At 51.2% G+C, this 26009-nt stretch overlaps 1 protein-coding gene across 1 annotated transcript; it reads right to left on the reverse strand.

The window, feature by feature from the left end:
• Positions 1 to 4940: 4940 nt before the first annotated feature.
• Positions 4941 to 25439, reverse strand: E2F2 (E2F transcription factor 2). The gene is made up of 7 exons (XM_058553209.1): positions 24688 to 25439; positions 19189 to 19294; positions 17138 to 17357; positions 16330 to 16488; positions 15159 to 15273; positions 13143 to 13335; positions 4941 to 8402 (listed from the first exon to the last, which is right to left on the reverse strand). Exons 1-7 carry the CDS (start codon positions 24940 to 24942, stop codon positions 8134 to 8136), a joined length of 1317 nt encoding a protein of 438 aa, XP_058409192.1. The 5' UTR covers positions 24943 to 25439; the 3' UTR covers positions 4941 to 8133.
• Positions 25440 to 26009: the final 570 nt, after the last annotated feature.

Genomic DNA, 26009 nt, shown 5'->3' on the forward strand with positions numbered 1-26009 from the left:
AATATTTTCATTGCCCCCTTCCAATAAAACCCTATACCCATTAGCAGTCACCCCCTTTCGCTCTTCCTCCAAAGCCTTAAACAACCACTAATCTACTTTCAGTCTCTATAGATTTGCCTATTCTAGACATTTCATATAAATGAAACCACATAATATGTGGCTATTTGTGACTCACTTCTTTCACTTAGCGTGTTTTCAAGCTTCAACCATATTGTAGTATCAGTACTTCATATCTTTTTATTGCCAAATAATATTCCATTTTATGGATATATTTTATTTATCCACTCATCAATTGATAGACATTTGGGTTGTTCCACTCTTTGGCTATTATGAATAATGCTGCTAATGAACATTTGTGTGCAAGTTTTTGTGTGAACATATGTTTTCAATTCTCTTGGGTATATACCTAGGGGTGGAATTACTTGGGTTGCATGGTGGTTCTATGTTTAACCTTTTGAGGAACTGCCAAACTTTTTTCCAAAGTGGCTGTACTATTTTACATTCCCACTAGCAGTGTACAAGAGTTCCAATTTCTCCACACCCTTGTCAGCACTTGTTATTATCTGTCTTTTTGATTATTGCCATCCTAGTAGGTATGAGGTGGTATCTCGTAGTTTTGATTTGCATTTCCCTAATAGGTGGCTAATGATGTTGAGAATCTTTTCATGTGTTTATTGGCCATTTGTATATCTTCTTTGGAGAAATGTCTATTCATATCCTTTGTCCATTTTTTAGTTGGGTTATTTATATTTTTATTATTGAGTTGTAAATGTTCATTTTATATTCTGGATGCAAGTCCCTAATTAGATATATGATTTTCAAATATTTCCACCCATTCTGTAGGTTGTCTTTTCACTTTCTTGATGATGTCCTTTGCAACAAAATGGTTTTAATTTTGATGAAGTCCAATTTATATATTTTTTTCTTTTGTTGCTTGTAACTTCTGGTGTCTTACCTAAGAAACTATTGCCTAACCCAAGGTCATGAAAATCCATGTATGTGCTTTTTTCTCAGTTGTATAGTTTGAGCGCTTACATTTAGATCTTCGATTCATTTGGAGTTAAATTTTGTATATGGTGTGTGTTAGGAGTCCAACTTCATTCTTTCACGTGTGGATGTCCAATTGTCCCAGAACCATTTGTTGAAAAAGTTATCCTTTCGCCACTGAATTGTCTTCGCACCCTTGTCAAGAATCAACTGACTGTATGCATGAGAGCTTATTTCTGGAAACTCAATTCTATTCCATTGATCCATATGTCTATCCTTATGCTTGTCTTGACTGCTGTAGCTTTGTAATAAGTTTTGAAATTGGGAAGTGTGAGTCCTCCAACTTTTTTTGTTTTTTTGAGATTGTTTTGGTTATTCTGTGTCCCTTGGATTTCCATACGAATTTTAGGATCAGCTTGTCGATTTCTGCAAAGAAGCCAGCTGGATTTTTTTGTTGTTGTTGGGAGGAAGATCAGCCCTGAGCTAACATCTGCCAATCCTCCTCTTTTTGCTGAGGAAGACTGGCCCTGGGCTAACACCCATGCCCATCTTCCTCCACTTTATATGGGACGCCGCCACAGCATGGCTTGACAAGTGGTGCGTTGGTATGTGCCCGGGATCCGAACTGGCGAACCCAGGGCCACCGCAGCGGAGTGTGCGCACGTAACTGCTTGCACCACCGGGCCAGCCCCTCCAGCTGGAATTTTGATGGAGATTATGTTGAATCTGTAAACCAATTTGGGGACTATTGCCATCTTAACAATATTAAGTCTTCCAATCCATGAACATGAGATGTCTTTTCATTTATTTAAGTATTCTTTAATTTCTCTCAACCACAAATGCTTTGTGGTTTTCAGCTTATAAGTTTTGCACTTCTTTTGTTAAATTTATTCCTAAGTATTTTATTATTTTTGATGCTATTGTAAATGAAATTGTTTTCTTAATTTCGTTTTTTGGGTTGTTCATTGCTAGCGTATAGAAATACAACTAATTTTCGTATGTTGATCTTGTATCCTATAACCTTACTGAACTCATTTATTACTTTTATATTCTTTAATGGATTCCTTAGGATTTTCTATATACAAGATCACGTTATATGCAAATAGAGCTAGTTTTTCTTCCTTCCAATCTGGATGCCTTTTATTTCACTTTCTTGCTTAATTGCCTGGGCTAGAACCTCCAGTACAATGCTGAATAGAAACGGGGGAGTAGGCATCCTTGTCTTGTTTCTGATCTAGAGGGAAAGCATTCAGTATTTCATAATTAAGTGTAACGCTAGCTGTGGGTTTTTCACAGATACTCTTTATCAGGTTGAGGAAGTTCCCTTCTATTCCTACTTTGAGATTTTTTTTTTAATCATGAAGGGGTGTTGAATTTTGTTAAATGTTTTTCTGCATCTACTGAGATGATAATGTGATTTTGGTCTTTTATTCTATTGATATGGTGTATTACAGTAATTGATTTTCATATTTTAAATCAACATTGCGTTCCTGGGATAAATCCTGTGGAGTATAATCATTTTTATGTATATGTTGCCGGATTTGGTTTGCTAGTATTTTGTTGAGGACTTTTGCATCTCTGTTCAGAAGAGCCCTCATGCCCATTTACAGTTAATCTTTTTCCCACCTTCAATCTCAGGGAACCACTAATTTACTTTTTGTCTCTATAGATTTGCCTGTTCTGGGCATTTCATACGAATGGAATCAACATGTGATTTTTTGTGACTAGCTTCTTTCACTTAGCATATTGTTTTTGAGAATCCATATTGTATCAGTACTTCCTTTCTTTTTATGGCCGAAGAGTATTCTCGTGTATGGATCTAAAATTTTGTCTCTGTTCACAGTTGATGGATATTTAGATGTTTCCAGTTTGGGGCTATTATGAATAATGCTGCTACAAAAATTCACGTGCAAGTCTTGTCTTTGTATGAACATGTTTTCATTTCTCTTGAGTAGACACCTAGGGGTGGAATTACTGGGTCCTATATGTTTATTTTTCTGAGGAACTGCCAAACTGTTTTCCAAAACAGCTGTATCACTTTACATTCCCACCAGCAAAGTATGAGGGTTACCTGGGAACTTATTTAAACTGAGTGTTTCCTCATCTATCAAGTGGTGAAAATAATAACTGACTTCATCAAGTTAGCATTAAATGAAACTATGATGTGTGAAGGACTTAGCACAGTGCTGGGCCCAGGAACACATAAAGTGTTAATAAATGGCACTTTTTTTTTTTTTTGTGAGGAAGATCAGCCCTGAGCTAACATCCATGCTAATCCTCCTCTTTTTGCTGAGGAAGACCGGCTCTGAGCTAACATCTATTGCCAATCCTCCTCCTTTTTTTCCCAAAGCCCCAGTAGGTAGTGGTATGTCATAGTTGCACATCCTTCTAGTTGCTGTATGTGGGACGCGGCCTCAGCATGGCCGGAGAAGCGGTGCGTCGGTGCGCGCCCGGGATCCGAACCCGGGTCACCAACAGCGGAGCGCGCGCACTTAACCACTAAGCCACGGGGCCGGTCCCTAAATGGCACCTTTTTTATGTTCCCTTGTCTTTGCTAATGCCCAAACCTCTGACCTTGCTTTGCGCACCTGGGTGATATCATCTTCATGCCTTCCATGTAAACAGAATTCTTGGTATCAAGTTCCAGACCCTTCTCATTAGTCAGTTAGTCCCCTACAGTCTAACAGGACCCCCAAGCCTAGTCTCCTCATCCCATGGCCCTCAGGATCTGCGTCAATCTCTTTGGCCCAGTGGGCCTTCCTAGGACAAGAGCTCCAAACTGGCAGAGTTGTGGCAACAGGCAGTGCTCCACGATGCCCCCATTGTCTGCTGGACAACAGGACAGAAGGTATTCATTACTCTGCTTGGAGGGGAGGTTTCCCATCCCCCATATACCCTAACTCCAGGCTACTCTTGTTTATCCTTTAAGACACAGTTTGGGCATCTCCTCCTCCAACTCCCATAATGTTTATTACTGCAACTGTCACATCATTTGTAACTATATTTTCACGCGACTGTGTCTTGTGAGCATCCTGAGGATGGGGACCATTCTTATTCACTTCTATCTCCCCAGTGCCTAGCACACAGTAGGTATTCAATAACCCATAAATAACCATATCTGTGTACAAAGTCTTCAGGGTTGCGTTAGTGTCAAGGAAAACTGCAGAAAATGCCCTTGAACTGGGCCTTGAAGAACAAGCAGGAGCCCACTTAGCTGAAGTGGAGAGAAGGGCACACCAGGTGGAGTGAACAGCATGTGAAAAAACCCAGAAGAGGGCAAGTACGTTGTTGAGGAACTGACAAAGAAGCCCAGTGTGGCCATGGGTGGTGGGAAGGAGGGTAAGTCAGGTGTAAGGTTGCAAATGGCCTTTCATGCCAAGCAAAGGGGGGAACTTCATCCTGAGGGCAGAGAGGAGCTAACCACTAAGTAGGGGAGTGACACAATTAGAGCTGCATTTTAGAAGGATCTCTCTGGGGTAGGAGGGCATGGGTTCTCTAACTTCAGCTGCATTACAATCACCAGGAGGGCTCATTAAGACAGATTCTGGGTCCCATCCCCTGAGTTTCTTATTCAGAAGGTCTGGGGTGGGGCCTGACAATATGCATTTCTCACAAGTTCTCAGCGAGGACCACACATTGAGAACCACTGATGTAGAGGATGGGATGGAGAATGGGTGGCAGCAAGAATATTAAGGAAGCTGTTGAAACAGCCCAGGTGGGAGGTGATGGAGGCAGAGCAGGGCAGGTGCTCACATTTTAGATTTTAGGGGCTGCTAACTTTTCAGTGTCTTAATGGGGAGATTTCGGGCGTGGTAATAAACCGATGTGGGAAAGGGAGGCTGTTTCTGGGGAGAAATCAGCCAGTTGGTCAGGATAGTCCCCACCCCCAAGCTGGGAGGACCAGACCCACACTTGGTAACCTTCAGAAAGCACAACAGAGACAAGGCGCCCAGAGTTGCAGTTTAATGCCCGATTATCACAACACGAGGAGGTTTACATGGTGCTCATCAAGGCAGGACCCAGGGCGAAACCAGGCCAGAGGTAAGTGACCCGTACAGTCCCAGCACAGGGCCCACTCACCCTTGAGACGTGTGCCACCTACAAGGCTTCTTCACTTACCCAGGAGCCAGTAGGCTGGCCAGGCTTCTGGTCACTGAGGGTCCTCGTGGGAGAACAGGGTCCCAGGATGAGTTGGGGACCACAGGACACAATGATGAGAACGAGAAAACTGCTTGCAAACAACCCCAAAAGCTTTCACTTCAAATGCACGAAGCCACACAATGCTCGGATGCAGAAACACCCAAACTCTTTCACTACAAACTCTAAACTCTGTGCAGAACTGAAGCTGAGAACACTTGGGGAGAGGAAAATAAGTCAAAACCATCCTAGAGCCAGTTATACGAGCTTCCCCACCTCCCTCTTCTTCCCTACAGCCACGCTAGTCAGACCACAGCCTTGCCGTGAAGAAGGGACACCACTCTGGTCTAGCTAACACTTTTAACGGGAGGGGACACGGGAGCATGTCCCTGGTTTTAAGACATCTCCAAATCTCCAACTCTACTGAACAATTTAATGCTATTGGGTTCCCTGGAGACCCTGAGCCTTGGATGCCCCTGGGAACACAGGTCACTTGGGGGCCGCTGGTGGGACTGGGAAATTTCCTAGCAGAAATAACATACCTCAGAAAAAACTGGCTTTTCTTCTGCCCTAGTTTTAAAGTTTCTCTGCCCCCCAAAGGAAATACCACTCAAAACGCATTCTTAAAGCACTTGGAACATGGGAGGTTTCAAGTGTCACTGGCAAGAAAGAGGTACGAGCTTGTTTCCCACCCCAAGCCTGAGGCTTGGCCTGGGTGGTTTAGCTCCCAGGCCAGGCAGGGTGTGGAGAGGACAGTGTATGAGGGGGCAGGGCAGCTGCTCAGGATACAGGCCATGGGCCCAAGGGGCAGCCCCTCTGTCCAGCCCTATGGCTGGGCATTTGGGGAATGAGCTTGAATTCTGGCCAGATTTCACCATTAAACTCATTCCCGGTGGGTCCTGCAGGCCTCTCCTCTTCTCTCTTTTCCAGGGGAAAGCTCTAGGCAGCCCAAGGAATGGAAGTCAAACATCTCTGTCCTCAGAGATGGTGCATCACTAAATGGCAGCCGAGTGGAGACCTCAGAATAGCAATGCCATCCCCACATGCCCCAAACCAGACCCCATGCAGCACCTCCTGCCCCGCCCAAGGGCCAAGGTGGTCCCTTGGCCCTGGGCATGTTGGGCTTCAAAACAGGCTTCTGATAAGACCCTTGTGAGTATTTGGGAAAGGGAGATGAAAGGCATTTCCGTAAATCATACAAAATTAGCCCTGTCTATAGAGTAGGGCATCTGTGACATGCTGACCATACCTGAAAGGGTGCTAATTTGGGGGCCCAGCTAGTTGAGCAAATATCAAGGCACCACTGTCCCCAGCTGGGCATTAGCTCACATGGGACCCCTCCCCCAAAGAAGCCCACCTCTCAAACCTTAGCTGCCAGTTGGTCAACTCAGGAGCATCCTATGAGGCCAACTTCATATTTTCAATCAACTTAATGCTACAAACTTAAAAAAAAAAAAGTGCTGCCCAGCTGAGCCCCTGAGGAAACCTAGCTCCCTGAGGGTGGGTGGTGGGCCTCTGAGACCACCACCCTGGCGGCCTCTGTCCAGAAGGCACAGCCTTGGTTCAGCCCAGAGCACCCCCACCCCAGTTTGGGCGGGTGAGGAGAGCTGACCCCCGCACACCCAGCTGGGCTACAGGGACAATGGGGGATGGTCAAGCCTCTGGAGGATGGGGTGAGGCCCAAAGACCTTCTCAGGACCCCAAGCCTGAAGGGGTAACATGAACCCATCTCCCCATTAGCTGCCAAGTTCTGGTCTGCAATGAAGACCCCTCCCTGTCACCCCTTCAGCATTCCTGTGACAAAAGGAGGCAACGTGCCATCAAGCCCTGGTTACCTCTGTCCCTGGGGGTCTCTGGAGAGCTGGAGGGTAGGGGAGGTCCTTAAAGAATCACCCCCTTCAACAAACGTGGCAAAAAAAATCCTTCCAGGGAATGGGAGGACAATACTGGCAGTTACCAGAGGGGGTGCTTTCTGGCAGTTTCTTGTTTTCATCTCACCCCTCCCTGTGGTGGAGCTGCTTCTGCCTCCCAGGTCGTCAGTGTACAACAGCCCCTGAGAGAGGCAGAAACGGAGGACAGGTGCCCGCGGCAGCTCTTACAGCTGCTTCCACATTCCTGCCCGTCCTTCCACAGGAGCTCTTCTCTGCTGACTCCCTGGAGGATGTTTGTTACATTCTAAGGGGAGAGGTAAGGAATTCCACAGGAAGGGGGTCTCCTTAACTGGCTGTTCCTGTTTCCTCAGGAGCCTCAATGCTGCGTGCACTGGGATGGCCCCCTGGAACCATCTCTGGGACAGAGGAGACCAGGAACCCGAGGCTGGCACCTCAGCTGGAGATGTCGGGCTGAGAGCAGGAGGAGAGGCCAGAGGGCCTGCAGCTGCGGCCGCTGACGCTGACAGAACTACGAGGCCTAAGTGCAATTATCATTCCAGCCAACTAGACGGTCCCTCAGAGACCCAGCCCCCAATCACTGCAGGGAAATCCGAGTTGGCCTCGCCAGGCCTAGGCCTGCCCTTGGACAGTAGACAGTGCTGGGTCTGTCTGAGGAGAAGTCTTACTAGAAACTAGAACAATCTCCCTGCTAAAACTCAGAGAAGACAAACCAACAAAACTCAACCTGAAATAAATACAAAGGTATTAAGTGCTTCTTGATAAATTGAGGGTCCTAATTACCCCTCAAAAAGCGGTGCCAGGACCTTTCCTTGGACCTGGTCACTTCACCTGGGGCCCTTCACATCAGAGGGGTCAGAGGTCAGAAGACTGGATGGGCCTTTCCAGGCCCAGCTTCCATCAGGAAGGTCAGGACCCAACCCCTGATACACATCTCACCTGTATCCTCCACATCCCCCCCAGATGCTTCAGCCAGCAGGGGGGTAGGAAAGGAGAGGAGGAGACCCCCACATCCTGAGGGCAGCACCTCGTGTCCAATGTCCCCATGCAGGCAGAGACCTGTCAGTCTGTCTGTGAGGAGGTAGAGATGTGCAGGGCTGCTGGGGACAGGCAGAGCCACTCAATTAATCAGCAGGTCCCCAAAGTCATAGGAGTCAAAGAGGTCACTGATGCCCTCACCCCCGTCCAGACCCCACAAATAGTCGTCCTGGTCCAAGGACGGAGAGAAGCTGATCAGAGGGGAGCTGCCCGGAAGGGTCGGGGACAGGAACTGGTCCTCGGTCTGCTGTAGAAGTGGGTGTGGCAGCTCCAGCATGCTGTCAGTGGCCTCCAGGGGGACAAGGGGTGGTGGTGGTGGCGGTGGGACCTGCTGGGGAGTCAACGCTGGTGCTGGAGACAAATAGACAAGGGTTATGCCTGGCCCTGGTGCCCAAAAGCCTCTGGTCAGACCTCAGAGCACAAGAATAGCCTTCCGGTTCTCTGGATGACTGTGCACCCTTCTCCTCTCTCCTACTCTACCCCACACCTAATGGCACAGGGACACCCTCCCTTCCCCAGCACCAGCCCCAGCAACCACCCTCATTCTCCCATCCTCTCTCCCCTCTCCTCTCAGTGGGTGGGGTCTCCTGCTCTCAAAACCCACCCTCGGCTTCTACACTCAACCCTACCCCCTTTCACTATCAAGGCCCTTGCCCCCGAAATCATCTTCTCTTTCTCCTGCATCATCAATTTCTCTCACTCTACTATGTCACTCCTATCAACACAGACATACTCGAATAACTCCTGTCTTTAGAAGGCATCCTCCCCTGGCCCTATGACTCCAATTACCAGCCCATTTCACTGCTCCCTCTCATAGTAAAATTTCCCAAGAGTTGCCTGTGCATACTCTCTCCTTCCCCACCACTGTTCACTCTTCATCCCACTCCAACCTGGGGGCTGTCCCCACCATGCCACTGAGCCCGTGACCTCCATGTTCCTAAATCCAGAGATCGGTTCTCTGGCCTCATCTTATTTGACCTTCCAGCAGAATCTGATGCAGTTGTTTAAACCTTCTTGAAACATCTTCCTCACTTGGCTTCAGATGCACTAGCTTCTCCTGGTTTTCTTCTAACCTCTTTGGCTGCTTCTCCTTGGTCTCCTTTGCTGGATCCTCCTCCTCTTCCCGACTAAACCCTGAAGGTCCCAGGCCTCCATCCTCAGATTCTTCTCTCCTCTGGCTTGCTCCTCCCCAGGAGATCTCAGCTAGCCCTGTGGCTTTAAATCCCTAGACCTACTGCTCCCAAGTGCTCACCTCTGGCAAGGACATCCTCCCGAGCTCTGGGCTCCGGCATGACTCCTCCTGTAACATCTCTACTTGGATGTCTAAGCTACATCAGAACTCAGCATGTCAAAACCAAACTCCTGGTCTTCCCCTAAACCTGTGTCTCCCCTCGTCTCCCTATCACAATTAATGAAGCACTACTCACTCAGCTGCCTCGGCCAAAAGGCCCAAGAATCACTGTAACCCTGCCATTTCCCCTGCGTTCCATCCAGGTGTGGCCATCTCCACAACCAAATGAATTCTCCATGCTGCCCAATTCTCTTTAGTTGCCCTGCTGTGGTCCTGGTCCTCCCCCTCCTCTCTCACCAAGGCCACAGCGGGAGCCGCCTTACCAAGGAGTCACCTTGCTTCTACTCCTGCCCCTTGCAGTCTGTGCGCTGACTTAAACATGGCTTAGAATAAAATCCAAGTTCCAACCAGGGCTGAGGAAGCCCTGTGTGACCTGGCCCCTGCCTGCCTTTCTCCTCCCTCTCCCACCTTCCCCCACAGCTCACACTCAACCTCGCCAGCCTCACTGGCCAGCAGCTATTCTTCAGAACACTAAGCTCGTTTGTACTCAGAGGTAAGAAGGTGGTTTCCTACAGGGATGTGGAACAGGGAACTGGAAATCCCCTGCCACATAAATCCTGATGCCCACAGTCTCACCATTTGAGTCATTCCCTAAACCCCAACCAAGCATCGTTTGAAAATGCAACTGTGTAGTATGCCAGACCGCCTGGTCAACCTCTTACTAGGTGTGTAACTGTGGGCAAGTGACTTAATGTGCATGAGCCTCTGTTTCCTCACTTCTAAAATGGGCATGACGATTATACCCACGTCACAGGGCTGTTGAGAGGATTAAAAGGTACGTGCAGGTAAAGAGCAGCTGGTCTGCAGAAACCTCACGTTGGGCCTGCATGCCCTTGTCTATAATAAGAATGGCTCCTATTTACCAAGGGCTTACTGGGGCCTGGCTCTGCTCCTAAGGACACTCAAGCGGCAATGCTGTTAACCCTATTTACAGATAAGGAAACTGAGGCTCAAAGAAGTCAATTAAATGTATTTGAATGAAAAAAAATCGAATGTTTGTTCAGTGCACTGCAGAGGTGTGCAGCTGTTATAGTAAGAGGCCTGGCTTGGGAGCGCAGAGGACGAGGGCTCAGACCCCAGCCCCACCTCTCACTGGCTATAGGACCCAGTGCCACATTTTTTCACACAAGGAAAAATAAGGATCCACCTTCTTGAGTTGCTGGAAGCAGTAACAGATAACACACATGACTGCCTCTGCTACAGGCTGGACCTTGCTCTCTCTCTCGCCATTGATCACATCCAGAAGAAAACTGCCCTTTATAATATCAGTGTCTCCAGCGCACTCTGAATAGCCTGTATTCACTTCCGTATCTCCAAAACCACACATAGTAGGTGCTCAGTTCACATAAGCTTTTTAAAAAATCATATTCACACTGTATCATCTCCTAAAACCCATCCCCTAATCATGAGGGAGTTTCAAGTGTCCCTGTGTTAGAGATGTGGGGACAGGGGCTTGGAGGGGTTAAAGGACTCGCCTACAGTCACCAGGTCATAGGGGGTGAGGTGCAGACTCAAATCGAGTCCCCCAATTTCCACTCCTGCCCCGTCGACCACATTTAGGTTTACCTCGGAATGTCAGCGCCTGGAGGGATGTCAGAGATGACTCTTGTTTAAACCCCTTCCATTACAGATGAGGGAAACTGAGGCCCCAAAGGGTTAGCAATCCCCCTGGTGATGTCAGCACGAGGGACAGAACCGGGTCTCAAGACTGTACTAGGCTCTTCATTGGGCGTGGCCCCTGCACCCACACCTCACAATGACTCTGCTTCAGGCCAGAACATGGGGGTGTGTGTGGGTGTGTGCACACCTTCCAGAAAACTTCCTCCTGCTCCCTTCAGCAGGGACAACACTAAGAGGCCATGTGGTGAGGGTGGAGGGGGCAGCCGTGGCCTGGACCCTGGCACAGAGCCGGCTTCTGTGCTTCCACCAGCAACTGCTCTGCACGCCTCTACTCCTTTCGGGCCTCACACTCTCAATCTGTACAACCGAGGTAAAAATCTCGCCCTCGCTTACGTGGCAGGGTCCCCCCCTCCGCCCAAGGTCTCAGAGGACAACCAAAGTGAAAGTGGTTCTAACTTTGGAGAGCCGTGCACATGTTGACAGCAGAGCGAGAAGGCAGAGTGCAGGAGGAGGGAGAATAGGGTGGAGCACAGGTCTGGAGGGGCAGATAGGCACTGGGAGGTGCCCAGAGGAACAGATGGCTGTACAGGGAGAAGCCCTGGTCTCTGGATGAGGCCAGGACACAGGTGAGATCACTAAAGAAGAGGAGTCTGGGCTCTTTCCCAAGCTCTAGCACCAACTTGCTGTGTGACCTTGGGGAAGTCATTTGCCCTCTCTGGTCCTCAGTTTACTTATGTGTAAAATGAAGGGTTGAGTTATATTAGGGTCCAGCAAACTCCAGTAAAGGGCTGGATAGTGTTTTAGGCTTTGCAGGACAGGTGTGGTCTCTGTCAAATGGTCACTTTCTTTTTTTTCTTCCCCTACAACTCTTTAAAAATATGAAAACCATTCTTAGGTCATGGCTCATACAAAAACAGGCCAGATTTGGCCTGCAGGCAATACTTTGTCAACCTATGAGTTAAAGAAATGGAATCCAACCTGTGTTCTGTAGAAGCCCCCCACCAAACCTCCTCCATCAGACCAGTTCTAGCTCTGTGTTTGTTTAAACGCTAGGGTTCTACTAAGGGAATTCTACCGCTAAGAAAACAGGAAGTGGGACATGGGCCTACAAGGTCTGGAAGGAGCCTGCCGGTCTGACCTGATGTGTGACCCCAGTAAATGGCAAAAACCATTCTGGGGGAGGAGCCTTTACCGGCTCCCATTTCTACTCCTTCCAGACTCCCGCCCTCCCTGGGAAGCCCTCAGGGACCTCTCCTGCCTCTGCTCCCTTGCGACGAGCTCATGCTCCTTCCTGCTGGGTGTAGCTACCTTTTAGCTGTACCGTCCACCCCCAGCCGGGGTCCCTTCCTTGATTTGTTCTGTGCCTTGTGGAGAAAGCACTGGGCCAGGAGTGTGGAGACCGACGTTCAAGACACAGCTCTGTGTCCTCCCTGCTGGGAGACCTCGGGCAAGTCATGTCACCTCTCTGCTCAGTTCAGTTATCTCTAGACTGGGAATAAGAGAACTCACCCCAAGAACTGCTGGGAGGAGTCATGTGAAAATGGATGTGGCTGGTACAGTCGTGGTTCAAAAAACCCTCATTATTATCTCCCAAGAAAGTGTTGAGCCTTCCTCAAAACACCTATAGTTTCCATTTACTGTGGGCTTGTTGAGCAGTCGTCATGGAAGCAGCAGGACTCGCGGCAGTGGCGGTAATGATGGTAATAACAGCGAACAGTTACTGCCAGGCACCTTCTAAGAGCTTCCCTATATTAACTCATTTCGTTCTCACAACAACCTATGAAGTAGATACTATTCATTACTATGCCCAACTTACAGATGAGGAAATTGAGGCAAAGAGAGGTTAAGTAACTTGTCTAAGGTCACACAGCTGTTAAAGGGAAGAAGTGGGCTTCAAACCCAGGCCCCACTCTGCCCCAGAGCAGCATCAGCCTGCCAGTGGTACAAGAAATGCACATGTGCTTTATAGAGTGTAAAGTGTGAGGCACACATGTGGGGAAGAAGGGCTGTACCCCCTGCTGCTGGGTAGAAGGTAGGCACCCAACGAATGTTGACGTGGAAGGAGAAACCGTAAGGCTGGTTGCTCTCCCCACCTCCTGCCCCTCTGGACAGAGCCCTACCTGGGGATGCCGCGGGTTCCGGGATCCCAGGGTTGGTGCTGCTGCTGGGCTGAGCGGAGTCAGGGCTGGGGCTGGAGGTGGAGGTAGAGGGGAGGGGCTCCTTGGCAGGACTGTCTGGCTCCTGCACCTCCTCTGGGCACAGGTAGACTTCGATGGGCCCCTGCGTGCTCTTCAGATATATCTGCAGGTTCTCCTGGAGGAGGAAGAGAAGCCAGGTCACGGCTCTGGGCAGCTGGACACTTACTCATGGGTCAGTGAATATGGACGGACACACGTGGCTCCCACCGTCCATGAGAGGAAGCTCAGCTCCTGAGCTGGGCCCCGGGGCTGCCCCTCTGGCCTGTGGACATCTGCTTTGTTGCCTGTCTGGCCCCCAGGTCCCTTCTTTTAGGGAGAATACCTTGATTTCCCTTTGGGAAGTCACTCCTCCCCCACTCTCGGGTCATATAGTTTTGGGGGGCAGGGGCAGCACCCTTCTCCAACTCCAATGGGTGAGCTTGGGATGCAGGCTGGGAGTCAGAGTGACGGTGACCGGGGTTCAGGGTGGCACATGACTCAGGTCAGTCCGATCAGCATCTGGCTCAGGACGTGTGGGAAATGGAAGCTCCCTCCCATTGGGGGTGCTGAGCCGGTATCATAAAAGCTATCTTTGCCACGGCAAGGGAGAGCCCGCCTGGGAATGGAGTCAGCAAAGAGAACGGCAGAGGGAGAGACGGAGAGCAAGAGGCAGACTTAAACTCATAGTTCGAGCCCCTGCATCCAGCGTTGCCTGCAATCTCCAAATCTTCCCCCGGACCTGTCACTTAGCTTCTCCCTGCCGCCCCCCTCACTTAAGCCAGTTGGACTCGGCTTTCTGTTACTAGTAACCAAGAGTCCTGATACTTGGCCTTCGCAGCCCTGCTTCTTCCCTACCACAGACCCGCAGCTTGAGCCACAACTGAGTACACACACGCCCTTCCCCATGCACTCCAGTCTCCATGCCTGTGCTCACGCAGTCCCCTCCACCCACCCCCACTTCACCTGGCAAAAGTCCTATTCATTCTTTAGGACCCAGTTTAACTGTCACCACCTGTGGCCTCTTCCTCCAACTGTCGTTTCTCTGGGCCCTGAAAGCACATCTTCGGTCTATGAATGACAGCATCACTGCTTGCTGGGGTCTTTTTCCCACTAGGGCCTGAGCTCCTCCAAGGCAGGGGTGGGGCCTCATTTATCTTAATGTTCTTCCATTAAACAAATTAATTCTCAAGCCTGTATTACGTGTCTGGCTCTGGGCTGGGGGTACCACGTGAGTGGAGTATGTTCTTAGGGAGCCCACAGACTAATAGACAAAGCTGAACATAATCATGTAATCACCAATATATCCCAGCAAATGGAGGTTAAGTGTGGTAGAAAGCAAGGCGGTTATGAAGTCTGGGGGTAATCTGGGAAAGCTTCCTTGAGGAAGTGATATTCAAGTTGAGACCTGTAGGATGCATAGGAGTAAACCAGGCAGACAAAGGGAAGAGCATTTCAGCTGGAGGGAACAGCATGTGTGAAGGTCTTGTATTGGGGACGAGCTTAGTGTGGTGGAGAAACTGCAGGCAGGTCAGTGTGGCTGAAGCAAAGACAGAAAGGGGCAGCATGCGAGAGGAGGCTGGTGAGGTCAGAGCACAGGGGGCCTTATAGGAAGTGTTAAGAATTTTGGTCTTCAACGTAGGAGAGCATGGTTCACATGAAAGGATTATTGTAAGTACTAACACCGCTGTGGGTGGGCACACAAGTGTGTGTTTGCAGGAACGCAGGGGCTGGGGGGACACAGAAAGAAACCAGGAACAGAGATTTTCTCAGGCCAGAACCTGATGCTTGTTATCATTTCCAGCTTCTGCCATTTCTGCCCCAGCTCAGAGACCACCAATCTTGCCATGGGCACCAGAATGGACCTGGGAAGGTTGGGGCTGGGCAGTGCCAGGGACAGAGCCTGCACAGCTGCCCAGGACCCTCCTAACCCTGCTCTCCACCCAATGCTTCCCCTCTCACCTCGCTCCTGTCGGGCACTTCCAGTCTTGTCTGTGGAGGGGCCTTGACAGCGATCACTGTCTGTTCCTTAAAGTTGCCAACAGCACGGATGTCCTGGTAAGTCACATAGGCCAGTGTAGGGGCAAGAGAGTCAAGAGAAGTGACTGGTCAAAATTCAAACCCCCACCTCTCCTAAGCCTCTGAATATCTTTCTCACTCCTTACACAGCTTAGAAATAACCAAAAACTGTAACCTGTTCTTTTAAAGTCATAAGCTACCTTGGATCCCTTTGGAAAGCAAATAGGGGTATAAACCATTAAAAAAATTGCTGCATTATATTAGCTTTTTACATAAAATCTTCATGTCTCAAACTAGATCATTAGCTCTGAGAAGGCAGGAAGACATATCTTATTTCTTTATATTTCTCACACCTAGCATCCTTCCAAAAATACAAGGTCAGATCCGAAAACCAATTAGATGGTGAAACCATTTGGGAAAAATGTTTGAAAAGCCTTAGCAAAGTCCATGCTCTTTGACCTCATTGTTTCGATCCTAGGAATCCAACCTAGGGAAATAAGTAAAAAATTTGGGAAAATGTTCTATACACAAAAATATTCATCACAATGTTGCTTTACAAAAGTAGAGATCTAGAATCGACCTAAATGTCCATTCTAGGCCTTATCAATAAGCCAGAGTATAGTCTGAGCAGGACATTCTCAAACCAAATAAAATGAGTTTAAACAATATGAAATTGCTGTTTTTGTAGGTAAAAGATGGTCCAATATCAGCAATTTCATGTGGATCAATCGAATAGTTGGGAAGGACATATAACAATATAAAAAGTCTATGGTAATATACTAAGTGGAGAAAGGCAAGATATAAAATGTTATGTACAGTGGCCGCAGACTAACACACGCCCTGTACATAGTTAAGGAACAATGGCTATGTTAAGGCAGCAGCTCTTTCTTTCTTTTCTCCATTTTCCATACCTAAAAAAACATATTTGTCTTATTTTTGTAATGAGAACTCCAACAGACTCAAGAGGAAAAGCCATGAAGGAAGGAAGAAGCAGATATACCAGACCCCAGGGTGAGTTAGTCCCTGCAGGGAAGTACCACATCAACTCTGAATAAATGCAAGCATGCAACAGGCCCCTGCTGCCTGCCTCCTTCCCCCCAGCCAAAGAGGATATCTCTTGTTGGCCTTGTCCTCGGTCAGGTGCTTGAAGCTCAGAGAGCAGCTCTGGATGAGCTGGTCCAAGGCCTGCTCCATGCTCTTCAGCTCCTTCAGCTCCTGCCCCAGCTGCTGCTGCTTCCCAGGCCGGGTGGGGTCTTCAAACATTCCCCTGCCTCTGGGAACAGAGCAGCCCCGCACTATCAGTCTCAGTCCACATCCAGGGACCCCAACCCCAGGGCTGCCGTGTAAAGCCGCACAGATGGTGTGGGCAAAACTCCAGGATGAGGCCATTCACGTGGTCTACGCCGTGCCCCCTGGGTTGTGCAAACCAGTGCTCCTGCCTAGCTCCCAGGGAGCTGCCAGGGATTGGAACTTGAGGTTTAGGCGTTGGGCTAAGGAAAAGAAACAAGTCAGGCCTGACTCCACTTTTGTGTGGCTTTCAACTCTGTCCACCCTATGCCCCAGGCTCCCCTAAACGGCAGGAGACTGCGTGTGTAGAAGTGAGGAAGGGAGTCTGGACTACTTACATATCAGAGCCGGAAGGAGTCTGGGTTACTACCGCTCAGCTCCCAGGGGACTTTCCTAAGCTAGAAAAGGGGAATCTTGGGATCCTCTGAAGCCGTTACACACCCCGGAAATCATCCTCCATCCTGCCTCTGCCACGCTCTCCTAACATTACTCCAGCAGATACACCTGCTCGTCCACTGCCTCTTAAATACGTTAGCTCCGCCCCCAGAATGTAAGCCTATTGGATGTTGCTCTTGGTCCGCCCCCAGCACGTATGCCCATTGGATGTTGCTCTCAGCCCTGCCCCAGGCACTCACACCCACTGGATGTTGTTCTTGGCCTTCTTGCGGATGAGCTGGATGCCCTCCAGCACGTTGGTGATGTCATAGATGCGCCGCTTCTGCACATCCAGCACCTCAGCAGCCCAGTTCAGGTCCAGGACCCCATCCTCGGACTCACTCAGGAGGTAAATGAACTTCTTGGTGAGAAGCCCCAGTGACGTGTCATACCGAGTCTTTTCGCCTGGGGACTTGGGGGCTGAGGAGGAGAGGGGCCCGGTCACTGCTCAGAGAGGGCCAGTCTGGGAAACCTCCTCCATTGAGTTGGACCCATGAAGTACCACCCCCTTTCCAGTTTATGGAGCGCTGTGAGACAGGGGTCATTCACCACCATTGTCCAAACAGGGAACCTGATTCCTAGAGAGGGAAAGGGACTTGCTTAGGGTCTCACAGTCAGGGGCAGTGTCAGGACTGGAAACCGAGCATCTTAACTCCTGGTTCAGAGCACCCTTCCACCATGGCTTCGGGCAGCCATACCAACACCACCACCACCAATAATGCTTACCGTGTGTAGGTCACTGTTCTAAGCACTTTCCATATACAACAAATTTAATCGTTACCACACTCTATAAAGTTGGTGTACAATTATCCCCATTTTATAGATGCGAATACTGAGGTGGACAGGTTAAGTAACTTCCTCAGCTAGAAAGTGGCAAAGCTGGGATTTAAATCCAGGCAGTCTGCCTCCAGAGTCTTCCTTCTTAACCATTACCCTATCCTGCCAGTTATGTCAGGAATTTGGAATTAGAGTAAGGAGGGAATGATGAGCTTGGATTCAAGTACATTTTTATAGATGTGCTTTTTCTTTCCATGTGTAGCCCAATGATTATCTGAGAGGAATCAGACCTATAACATCAAATGGGGAAGGTTCATGAAAAAGGTTCCTTTCTTAATGAGGTCAGTGTCACAAGACCACATCTCAGCTGCAGCATCTTAAACCACAAGAGGACTTTTGCAATCAAGTGACTTGCAAGTCATATAGCAAGTTAGTGGCCAACCTAGTTCTGGAAACTGAGTTTTAGAGAGTCTCAGATTCCTCTGGCAGGGGACTTTCAAATCTGTTAAAATACAGATGGCAAGCATTTGGCAAATAGACTGTTTTGTCAAGTTTTGCATCCATGGCAGACATTACTAATTGATTAGTGCACCTAGGATCCTTCAATAAAGAGCTCTGGGCAGCCTCTACCAATCAATTGGAGGAAGCTTTCTTGCCCTTCCTGATCTAACTGTACCGCGTTTTACAGATGAGACAACTAAGGTTCACAGAAGAGGAGTGACCAGTCAGGTCAGGGCAGAGCCCTGCCCAGACCCCCAAATTCCTGACCCTCATGCTTCCCACCCAGTCACATACCTTCTTCATTAAGTCTCTGACCCCCCAATTAGTATTCCTCCCTAACCCAGTTGCTAACTCCCGCTCTAACCAGAATATTGTCTGAAAATATCAAGAGGCAGAAATTCCCTTCAACTTAGCTTTAGGAAGTCACCACCTGGGCAGCCTCCAGATCTGAGAAACCTCTGAGGTAGCATGGGTTGGATGAATCCAAGCTTCACTTCCCTTTGAATCTCTTACTTAGCTCTCTGTCTGCATGACCCTGATTAGCCCCCACTCGTCTCTGAGCCAGATTCTCTCTTGTAGGAAAGGTCAGATTGAACTAAATAGAAAAACTTTTTAAAAAGAGTAAGCTCCCCAATAAAACGTTGGTCATCACATTCAGATCACGGGAGTGGTGTATGTGCGGGAGAAGCTGTGCAAGAGTGGGTTATAGTCCTGACTCCACTTACTGGCAATGTGACCTTGGGCAAGTCACTCACGCTCTGAGTCTCAAGCGGCCTCAGCAGTGAAAGGGGGATAATCTTACCCACCTGGCAGGATTCAGCAAGAGAAGGCACAGGAAACTGTTTTGTAAACTGGGAAGTGTGCTACAAATATTACTCCTGATGATCTGGGCAGGGCTGCTGCCCTCTGCCCCCACTTACCCCACCCCCAGTCTCCTGAGCCTGCCCTTAGATGCCCCATCAGTGCGGCTTACTTTTGGGGCTGGGGAGGCCATCGACTCTAATGCACTTCCCCTTGGGAGTCCGGAATTCAGGGACCGCAGGCCTCCCGATTCCCTCCAGGTCCAGCTTCCTTTTGGCCTTGGAGAGAGAAGGGAGAGAGAGGCAGAGTTTGAGAATCATTCCTCCTCAGCCTTTCCCTGACCTGGAGCCAAAGTACTGAGGCTACCGGCAGCCACCTCCTGCCTCAGTTTACCACCAGTCCTGGTGAAACATCACTGTACTTGGTGAGGAAATATCAATGGCCTGAAAAGTGAGCTTTCAGGGGAAGAAAGTCCTGTTTTCTGAGGGGCACACAACACTCCCATCCTCTGAAGCCCCGGCACTTGAGACCCTAGGATAGCTAGTCTGGCCAAGAGCTCAGGCTTCCTTAATTACAGGCCCCAAGGTCACTTCTACATCTGCCTCCTCCCCCCCACACCCCGGAGATAATGCAGGGAGGAAGAAGTGGGTGGGGCCTAAACCACATCAGGCTGGGGAGAGGCCCCCCCTACAGAAGCAGCTGGGTCAGCCAGACCATGTGCCCATCACAGCCCTACAGCTGGCCCTTATCAGGGTGGGGCTGGGCATCCGCCCAGGCCCAGGGGACTTCCTGGCTCTGTGCCACACCCCAGGGAGGTGCCCACATCGGGAAGCAGTGCAAACACGCCCCCCCCACTGTGTTTGGGCTCCAGCTCAAGGGCCCCAGGGCCTCCTGAATAGACTCCATTTGCCATTCTTTCTTTGCTGAGAGGGGCAGACAATGAATCCTTCCCCTGTGTCTTAAGGACTAGCAGCTGAGGTCCCCCTGCCCCCCCTCCCTGTTCCCGCCAAGCTTGGGAAACACCTGCTGGGGAAATCAAACCACAGACCCATCTGTTCCTCTCCACCCCACTGCCACCCGGCCCCAATTAGGCCCAGAGGCTGCGCTGGCCCGGAAGGGGCCTCTCTCCTGAGTAGGGCTGGGCAGGGGCAGGGCTGGGGCACTGGGGCACTGGGGCACAGGTCAGAGCCCCAGGCTTGACTCTCCCAGCTCCTTCGCGGGCTTACCGTGTGACCTGGGGAAATGCTCCACATCTAGGAGCCTCAGTTTCCTCCTCTGTAAAATGGGGCAGAAAATACCTCCCTCAAGGGGCTGTTGTAAGGACTCAAGGAGATAACTTCTGTGACGTGCTCAGCCTGTGGCTCAGCACACAGTAGGTGTGCAGGAAATGCAGAGTCCCTTCCAATCTTGGCTTCTTCTTTGACACACCCTTCTGGGGGTCACTGAGCCCATTTCCTTCCTCTCCCCCTCCCCCAGTCACACCTCCCCTGGTTGGGATACAGAGGCCTATTTTAACCTTTGGTGGTGAGGTCATGCTCGCAGGGCTGAGACTTCTAACCGCTGCTGAGCACAGCTGGGCTGACAGGTGCGGGAGGTGGTGACAGCTCTTCCTGTTATCAGCTCCCCTCCTCCCCCTCCTGCCTCCTCCAGGAAGTCTTCCTGGACTGATTTGAGGAGCCCTGCTTCTTGTTTGAGGAGCCTGGATATGATGCTCCTCTCCTCCACCCCTACCCAGACCTGGACATGATCCATTCCTCTTGAAGTCTCTCTGGAATATTCCTCCTATAACCTCCCAGCTGGTGAGATTCTAAATTCTAGGGAAGGTGACCTGCTCTAGTCTCATCTTGTCTCTGGAGAAAGGCCCAACCATTTGCTGAGACCTGCCACATGCCCTGGGCCAAGCCCCAACATTCATCACCTCACTGAAAGTTCCCAGCACCACGAATCCCCACTTTACAGCAAAGGAACTGAGACTTGGTGAGCTCCAAGGCCTTAAGCAGTCCTGATAGAGGTTGTCCATCCCAGGATCCTTCATCCACCCCTCAGAGGGGATGCCAAGGGCAGGGAGAGGAAGGGAAGTCAGGCCGACTTCCACCTGAGGCAGAGGTGGGGCAGCCCAGAATCTCCCCAACCCCACCCGCCTCTCCCACCTGCCAGGAGCCTGCCCCTGCTGAGTTCACAGAACACAACAGGAAGAACCTCACTACCTGCAGAGTGGGGAGAAGGGGAGGACCTTAAACAGAGGACCTGTACTGGGCCTATCACATGTTCATCAGTCCTGCAATAGCAGTATTGGCATTATCTCTTGGCAGGAGAGAAATGGAGACTCAGAGAGGTTAAGCCACATGCCCAAGGTCACACAGACAAAGGACAGAGCCAGAGTTTAAACCCAGGTCTGTCTGATTCCAAAGCCAAGGACCAGGCTGCCTCAGCTCCATTCCACACACATTGCCCCAGAATTTGCTAGAATTTGAGCCAAGGCCTGGCTATGCCCACCTGCCCCCATCACTTTACACACACACACACTCACTCACACACACCCAGCCCGCTCCCTTCTCTTACTCTCCCTCACCCTCATCCTGTACTCCAAGGGTCCCTAAGCAGCAAAGTGTCCCCCACCCGAGGACATCTCCCTGACACCTTTGGGCACTGCCCAGAGAAAAGTCAGCCCGTGGATGGGCCTGCGCCTGTGGAGCAGAGGTGGCAGAGGGCAAGCCCAGGAGGATGAGGACCAAGGAGAGGCTGAGCATAGGCCTTGAGGTCAGACCCGCCTGGGTTCCCATCTAGGCTGGTGAGCTGGGAAATCAGCTGACCTCTTGAGCCTTACCTGTAAAAAGGGGATAATCTGCTCAGCCTCTGCCAAGGATTCAGTGAGACAGCAAAGTGCTTTGCTCACGCAGGGGAGCTGCTGTCACTCAAGTGCCAGGGGCCCCAGCAAGGGGAAAGTTCAGAGGGGAGCTGAAAAGAGAAGGGATGTGCCAAGAGCAAAGGCCAGCGTGGCTCTACCCTGCACCCTCTCAGGCAGCCCCTTTGGCTGTTTCTTAAAAGGCCTGGTTAGGATTTGAGCCCACCCTGCCAACCTGGAGGGGGAAGAGCAGTGCTCCTTCCTCCAGCAGCCCCAGAGGTGGGAGGGCCAGAGACCACCAGACACAACTCCCTTACGGGTACCTAGATGAGGGAACTGGGGCTTGGAGGAGGGGAACTGTCAGGCCCAAGGTCACACAGTGGGTGTAGCCAGGTCTCCCCTGAGCCCCAAGTCTTAAGTTAGATGGTGGGGTAGGAGCAGGTGTCAGAGAGCCTGGCTTTCAGATCCCAGCTCTGCCACTCGGTAGCCTGGGATTCGCTGCCTGGCCTCCCTGAGCCTGCATATGCTCATCTGACCCATCTTGTAGGGTTGTTCATTAAAATGTTCATTTTCTTTCATGGTTCTCAGAGGAAAATTAAAAAATACAGACAAATGAAAAGGAAAGGAGAACTCTGCAGAATCCCACCGTGCGCCTGGCCGGAGCAGGTACTCAACGAGAGCATCCCAAGCCTTCGCCAGAGGGTGGTGGAGGAGCGCTAGACAGGGAGCCAGGAGACCTGGGCTCTGGCCTTTATTCTGCAGTTGAACTTGGTTGCCATCCCTGGGCAGTGCCTGAGTTCCCTTTAAACAGCAGCTCCCCAACAAATCCTGCTCACCCTGCACTTTGCAGCCTGGCCGCAAAGCAAGTGGCCACACCCAGGGTTGGGTTTGGAGCTGTTCCAGGTCACACCCTGGTGAAATGAGTAAGCAGCGGGCCAAGGCCTGCCCACAGGGCTGGGGGGCACGGGCATCTGGGGACGGACAGGAGAGGGAGCTCTGGGCCTGGTTGCCTTTAGGGTGGTCTGAGGCAAGGAGACTCTCTTACTTCTTGGCTTATGACTTGGACAAGTGACTTCACGTCTCTGCTCAGTTTCCTCATCTGTAAGATGCCTCATCCCAGGCTTCTTGACGGAGATAACAAATAAGAGTGCCAAGCAGTGCCTGGCACATGAGAGGCGTTCAGTAAAAGAGAGCCATTCTTGCTGTGATCACTGAGCCCCTCTGGGAGGGAGGTACAGACAGATGCACTCAGGCTTCTCAGGGAGGCAAGCAGTTCAAAACCACAGCTGTTACTGAAACTCCGCCTGAGCGCCTGAAGGCAGCTGGCCAGAGGATATCGCCTGCCACTGAGCCCCTTTCCTGGGGGCACCCAGCTCCTAAGACAGGCAGCACTGGGGAAAGTCAAGGCTGCAGAGAAGACACTAATGATCAATGCCCTGTGGGTCATACATCTCTCTGTATGACCTGGACAGGTCACATCCCCTCTCTGAGCCTCAGTTTCCCCCTGCAATATGAAGCTACTAATACCATCTACTTCACAGGGTACAAAACTGTTTTAGGCTGTAAACTGCTGAACAAAAGATAGATCCTCAGTCCTGGTTATCCTTGGCTGCTTGACCTGTAAAATGGGACGAGCACTCCTTCCTCTTAGCTGAAAATACTGTGCAGGAAGGGGCTCTGGGGAGCTTAAAGCCTTGAGCATGGGCAAAGCATGATTCCAGTAGCAGGGAGTGGGGGCTCTGCCTGCCTCCAGAGATGGCTGGGGGTCTGTGCCTGCTGTCTGACACGGGTCTGACCAGATGCCTCTAGGGCAGTGGGGGGTGATTTTATCCCTGTCCCTGAACTTATTCATCACTCACAACTAAGCAAACCTACAACACGCCCCTCTCCGCTCCCTGGAGCCTGCTTCCACAACCCAGAACCTGGAGCTGCAAGTGACCTGAGTTAGCCCCACAGCTACCATGCACACACACATTTTCAAGAAAAGGAAACTGAAGCCCAGACTGGAGCCAAGACTTGTCCAAGGACACACAGTGAATTAGTGGCTGTCAGGACCAGAAACCAGGCTCCCCAACCACCATGCCACTCCCTCACAGCGGTTCCCACACCAACCCCACCCTATAGTTGTTTCGATTCTCATGGGCTCCAGGAATTCCACTCCCACAAAACACACCCTGCGCCTGGTGCCACCACACTTCGGGCCCTCCCTGGCAATGTGCCTGGGGGCTTAAGGAGGGAACAATCATTCTGAACAAGAACTCCAGGGGGCTGCCTCCAACTTGCACCTGCTACTGGCTGTCTGGAAGGGAAGACTGGGCCTGGGGGAGGACCTAGGGCAGATAATTGGGAAGGAGTAGGCTGGATGGAAAATTTGGAGTCTGTCCAAGCCAGACTGGACCTGAGAGACCTCCCCTCCGTTTTAAAGTCCCCACAGTATCCTCAGGCCAAGCTCTGTACCTGGACAATAGCAGGTGTCTTGTACTGGTTTCTGGGCCAAACAATGAATGAATGAATGAATGAATGTGGGCAAAGCTGGCTCTGCGGACTTCCCCAAGGTCACACAGTGCACTGGGGGTAGTGGGTTGGGTCTCCACCCTCCCAATCCAGTGCTCATTCCACTTTCCTCCAATGGATGGGGTTATTTCATCCCAAGTCTGAAAATGAAATACTCAGATATGGGGGGCAATGGTTGTTCGGGAAGCCGAAAACTCCCCTTGTCCCTCCCCAAACTCTACCTGCTTCACTCAAACCGGGTCCAAGGCGCCCCTCCCTCCTTTCCCACACCCGGAAAAGCGTAGGTGGAAGCGATGGGGTCCCCAGCATTACCGCCAGCCGGCCAGCCGGCACGCATCGCACAACTTGGCTCTCGGGTCCGTGAGGGGTGGCGTCGAGGCAGGTGCCCGGCGGCGCCGCAGCGGGAGGCACAGTCTGCGGGTACAGCGTAGTGTAGTAGGTGGTGGTGGCCGGGCAGAGCTGGGGGCTGCTGAGGCCGGTCGGCCACAGCTCGGTGGGGCTCATCGCGGGCAGCCCCTTGAGGGGCGGCCCAGCCGCGGGAGCTAGGGCTCGGGGCCCTTGCAGCATGACGAGCGCAGCGCCCCCTCCCCAACCGAGCCTGGCGCGCCCGCGGACACCTGCGGGCTCCCGAGCCCACGCCGGCTCACACGGCCCGCGGCATGGCGCGGAGGCCAGGGGAAGCCGCCAATGGACGTCTGCGGGGCAAGGCCGGACCCTCCCCTCCTGGCCCGCGGCCGAGCCGAGCGGCGCTTGGAGATCACCGCTTGGAGATCGCCCGGTGGCTGCGGCGGCGGCACGGCCAGGGGCTGCCCCGCCCCGAGGGCGGCCGCGACCCGGGACGGCCCCGCGCCCCCGGAAGGCCTCGGCACCTGGGGTCCGGCCCGCTCCGGGGGGGGGTGTCTCTGGGGTGCCCGCTGGCTCGTTGGAAACGCGATACCCTCGGACACGGAGGGGGACCGGTTGCACGGACTCCCTCTCGCCTCGCTCTCTGGTCCCCGAGCCTTTCTCTGCCTGTTTTTTTTCTTCTTTTTTTTTTAGCGCCAAACTGCGTGCCGCGAAATTCAGATCTCCCGCGGAAAATGCCGCGCTGCGGTTGGCCGCTGCAACATGCACAGGCTCCACCCCCCGGAAAGGACCCGTCCCCAAGGCGGCGATTACAACACGGGCTTCGCTGCTTAAAGGGGCCGCCACAGCTGCTGTCGCCCGCCGCCCGCTGGGACTAGCAGCCCGCGAAACAAACTGAGAGGGTGGCTGTTGTGCAGTGCGGAGGCAGCCAGAGCAGCGCGCTGAGGCATGGGCCCGAATTCCCTGGGGGTGGGGGGAAACATTTTGGCGCGGAGTCCTGACCTGAATCCAGGCCCAGGAATAACATCGCCCAGGCCGCATTGTTTGCATTCTTGCTTAGCTAGCATGTATGCATTTATATACTTTTTTCGCCCCGCTAAAAATGAAAGCCAGGAATCGGTTGTCTTCATTGGTAGGGGGGCGAGGGGAGGAGCCTAACATTTGTATCTCTTCATAGGGGATACTAACATCAGTTGAGCACCTACAGTATGCCAAGCACCCTGCTAGGTGATTACATGTGTTGGTTTACTTAATTTAATCCAATCCTGGGAAGAAGAACGATGATGTTC

The sequence above is a fragment of the Diceros bicornis genome, chromosome 13 (genome assembly GCF_020826845.1).
Source record: "Diceros bicornis minor isolate mBicDic1 chromosome 13, mDicBic1.mat.cur, whole genome shotgun sequence".
Lineage (NCBI taxonomy): Eukaryota > Metazoa > Chordata > Mammalia > Perissodactyla > Rhinocerotidae > Diceros > Diceros bicornis.

Excerpts from the sequence above, each read along its gene's own strand:
- E2F2 (XM_058553209.1), bottom strand. The coding sequence starts at position 24,942 with ATGCTGCAAGGGCCCCGAGCCCTAGCTCCCGCGGCTGGGCCGCCCCTC. Across the intron at positions 17,358-19,188 it reads TGGCCTCCCCAGCCCCAAAA|CCCCCAAGTCCCCAGGCGAA; the intron begins GTAAGCCGCACT and ends TCTCCTCCTCAG. Across the intron at positions 16,489-17,137 it reads AAGAACAACATCCAGTGGGT|AGGCAGGGGAATGTTTGAAG; the intron begins GTGAGTGCCTGG and ends CTCTGTTCCCAG.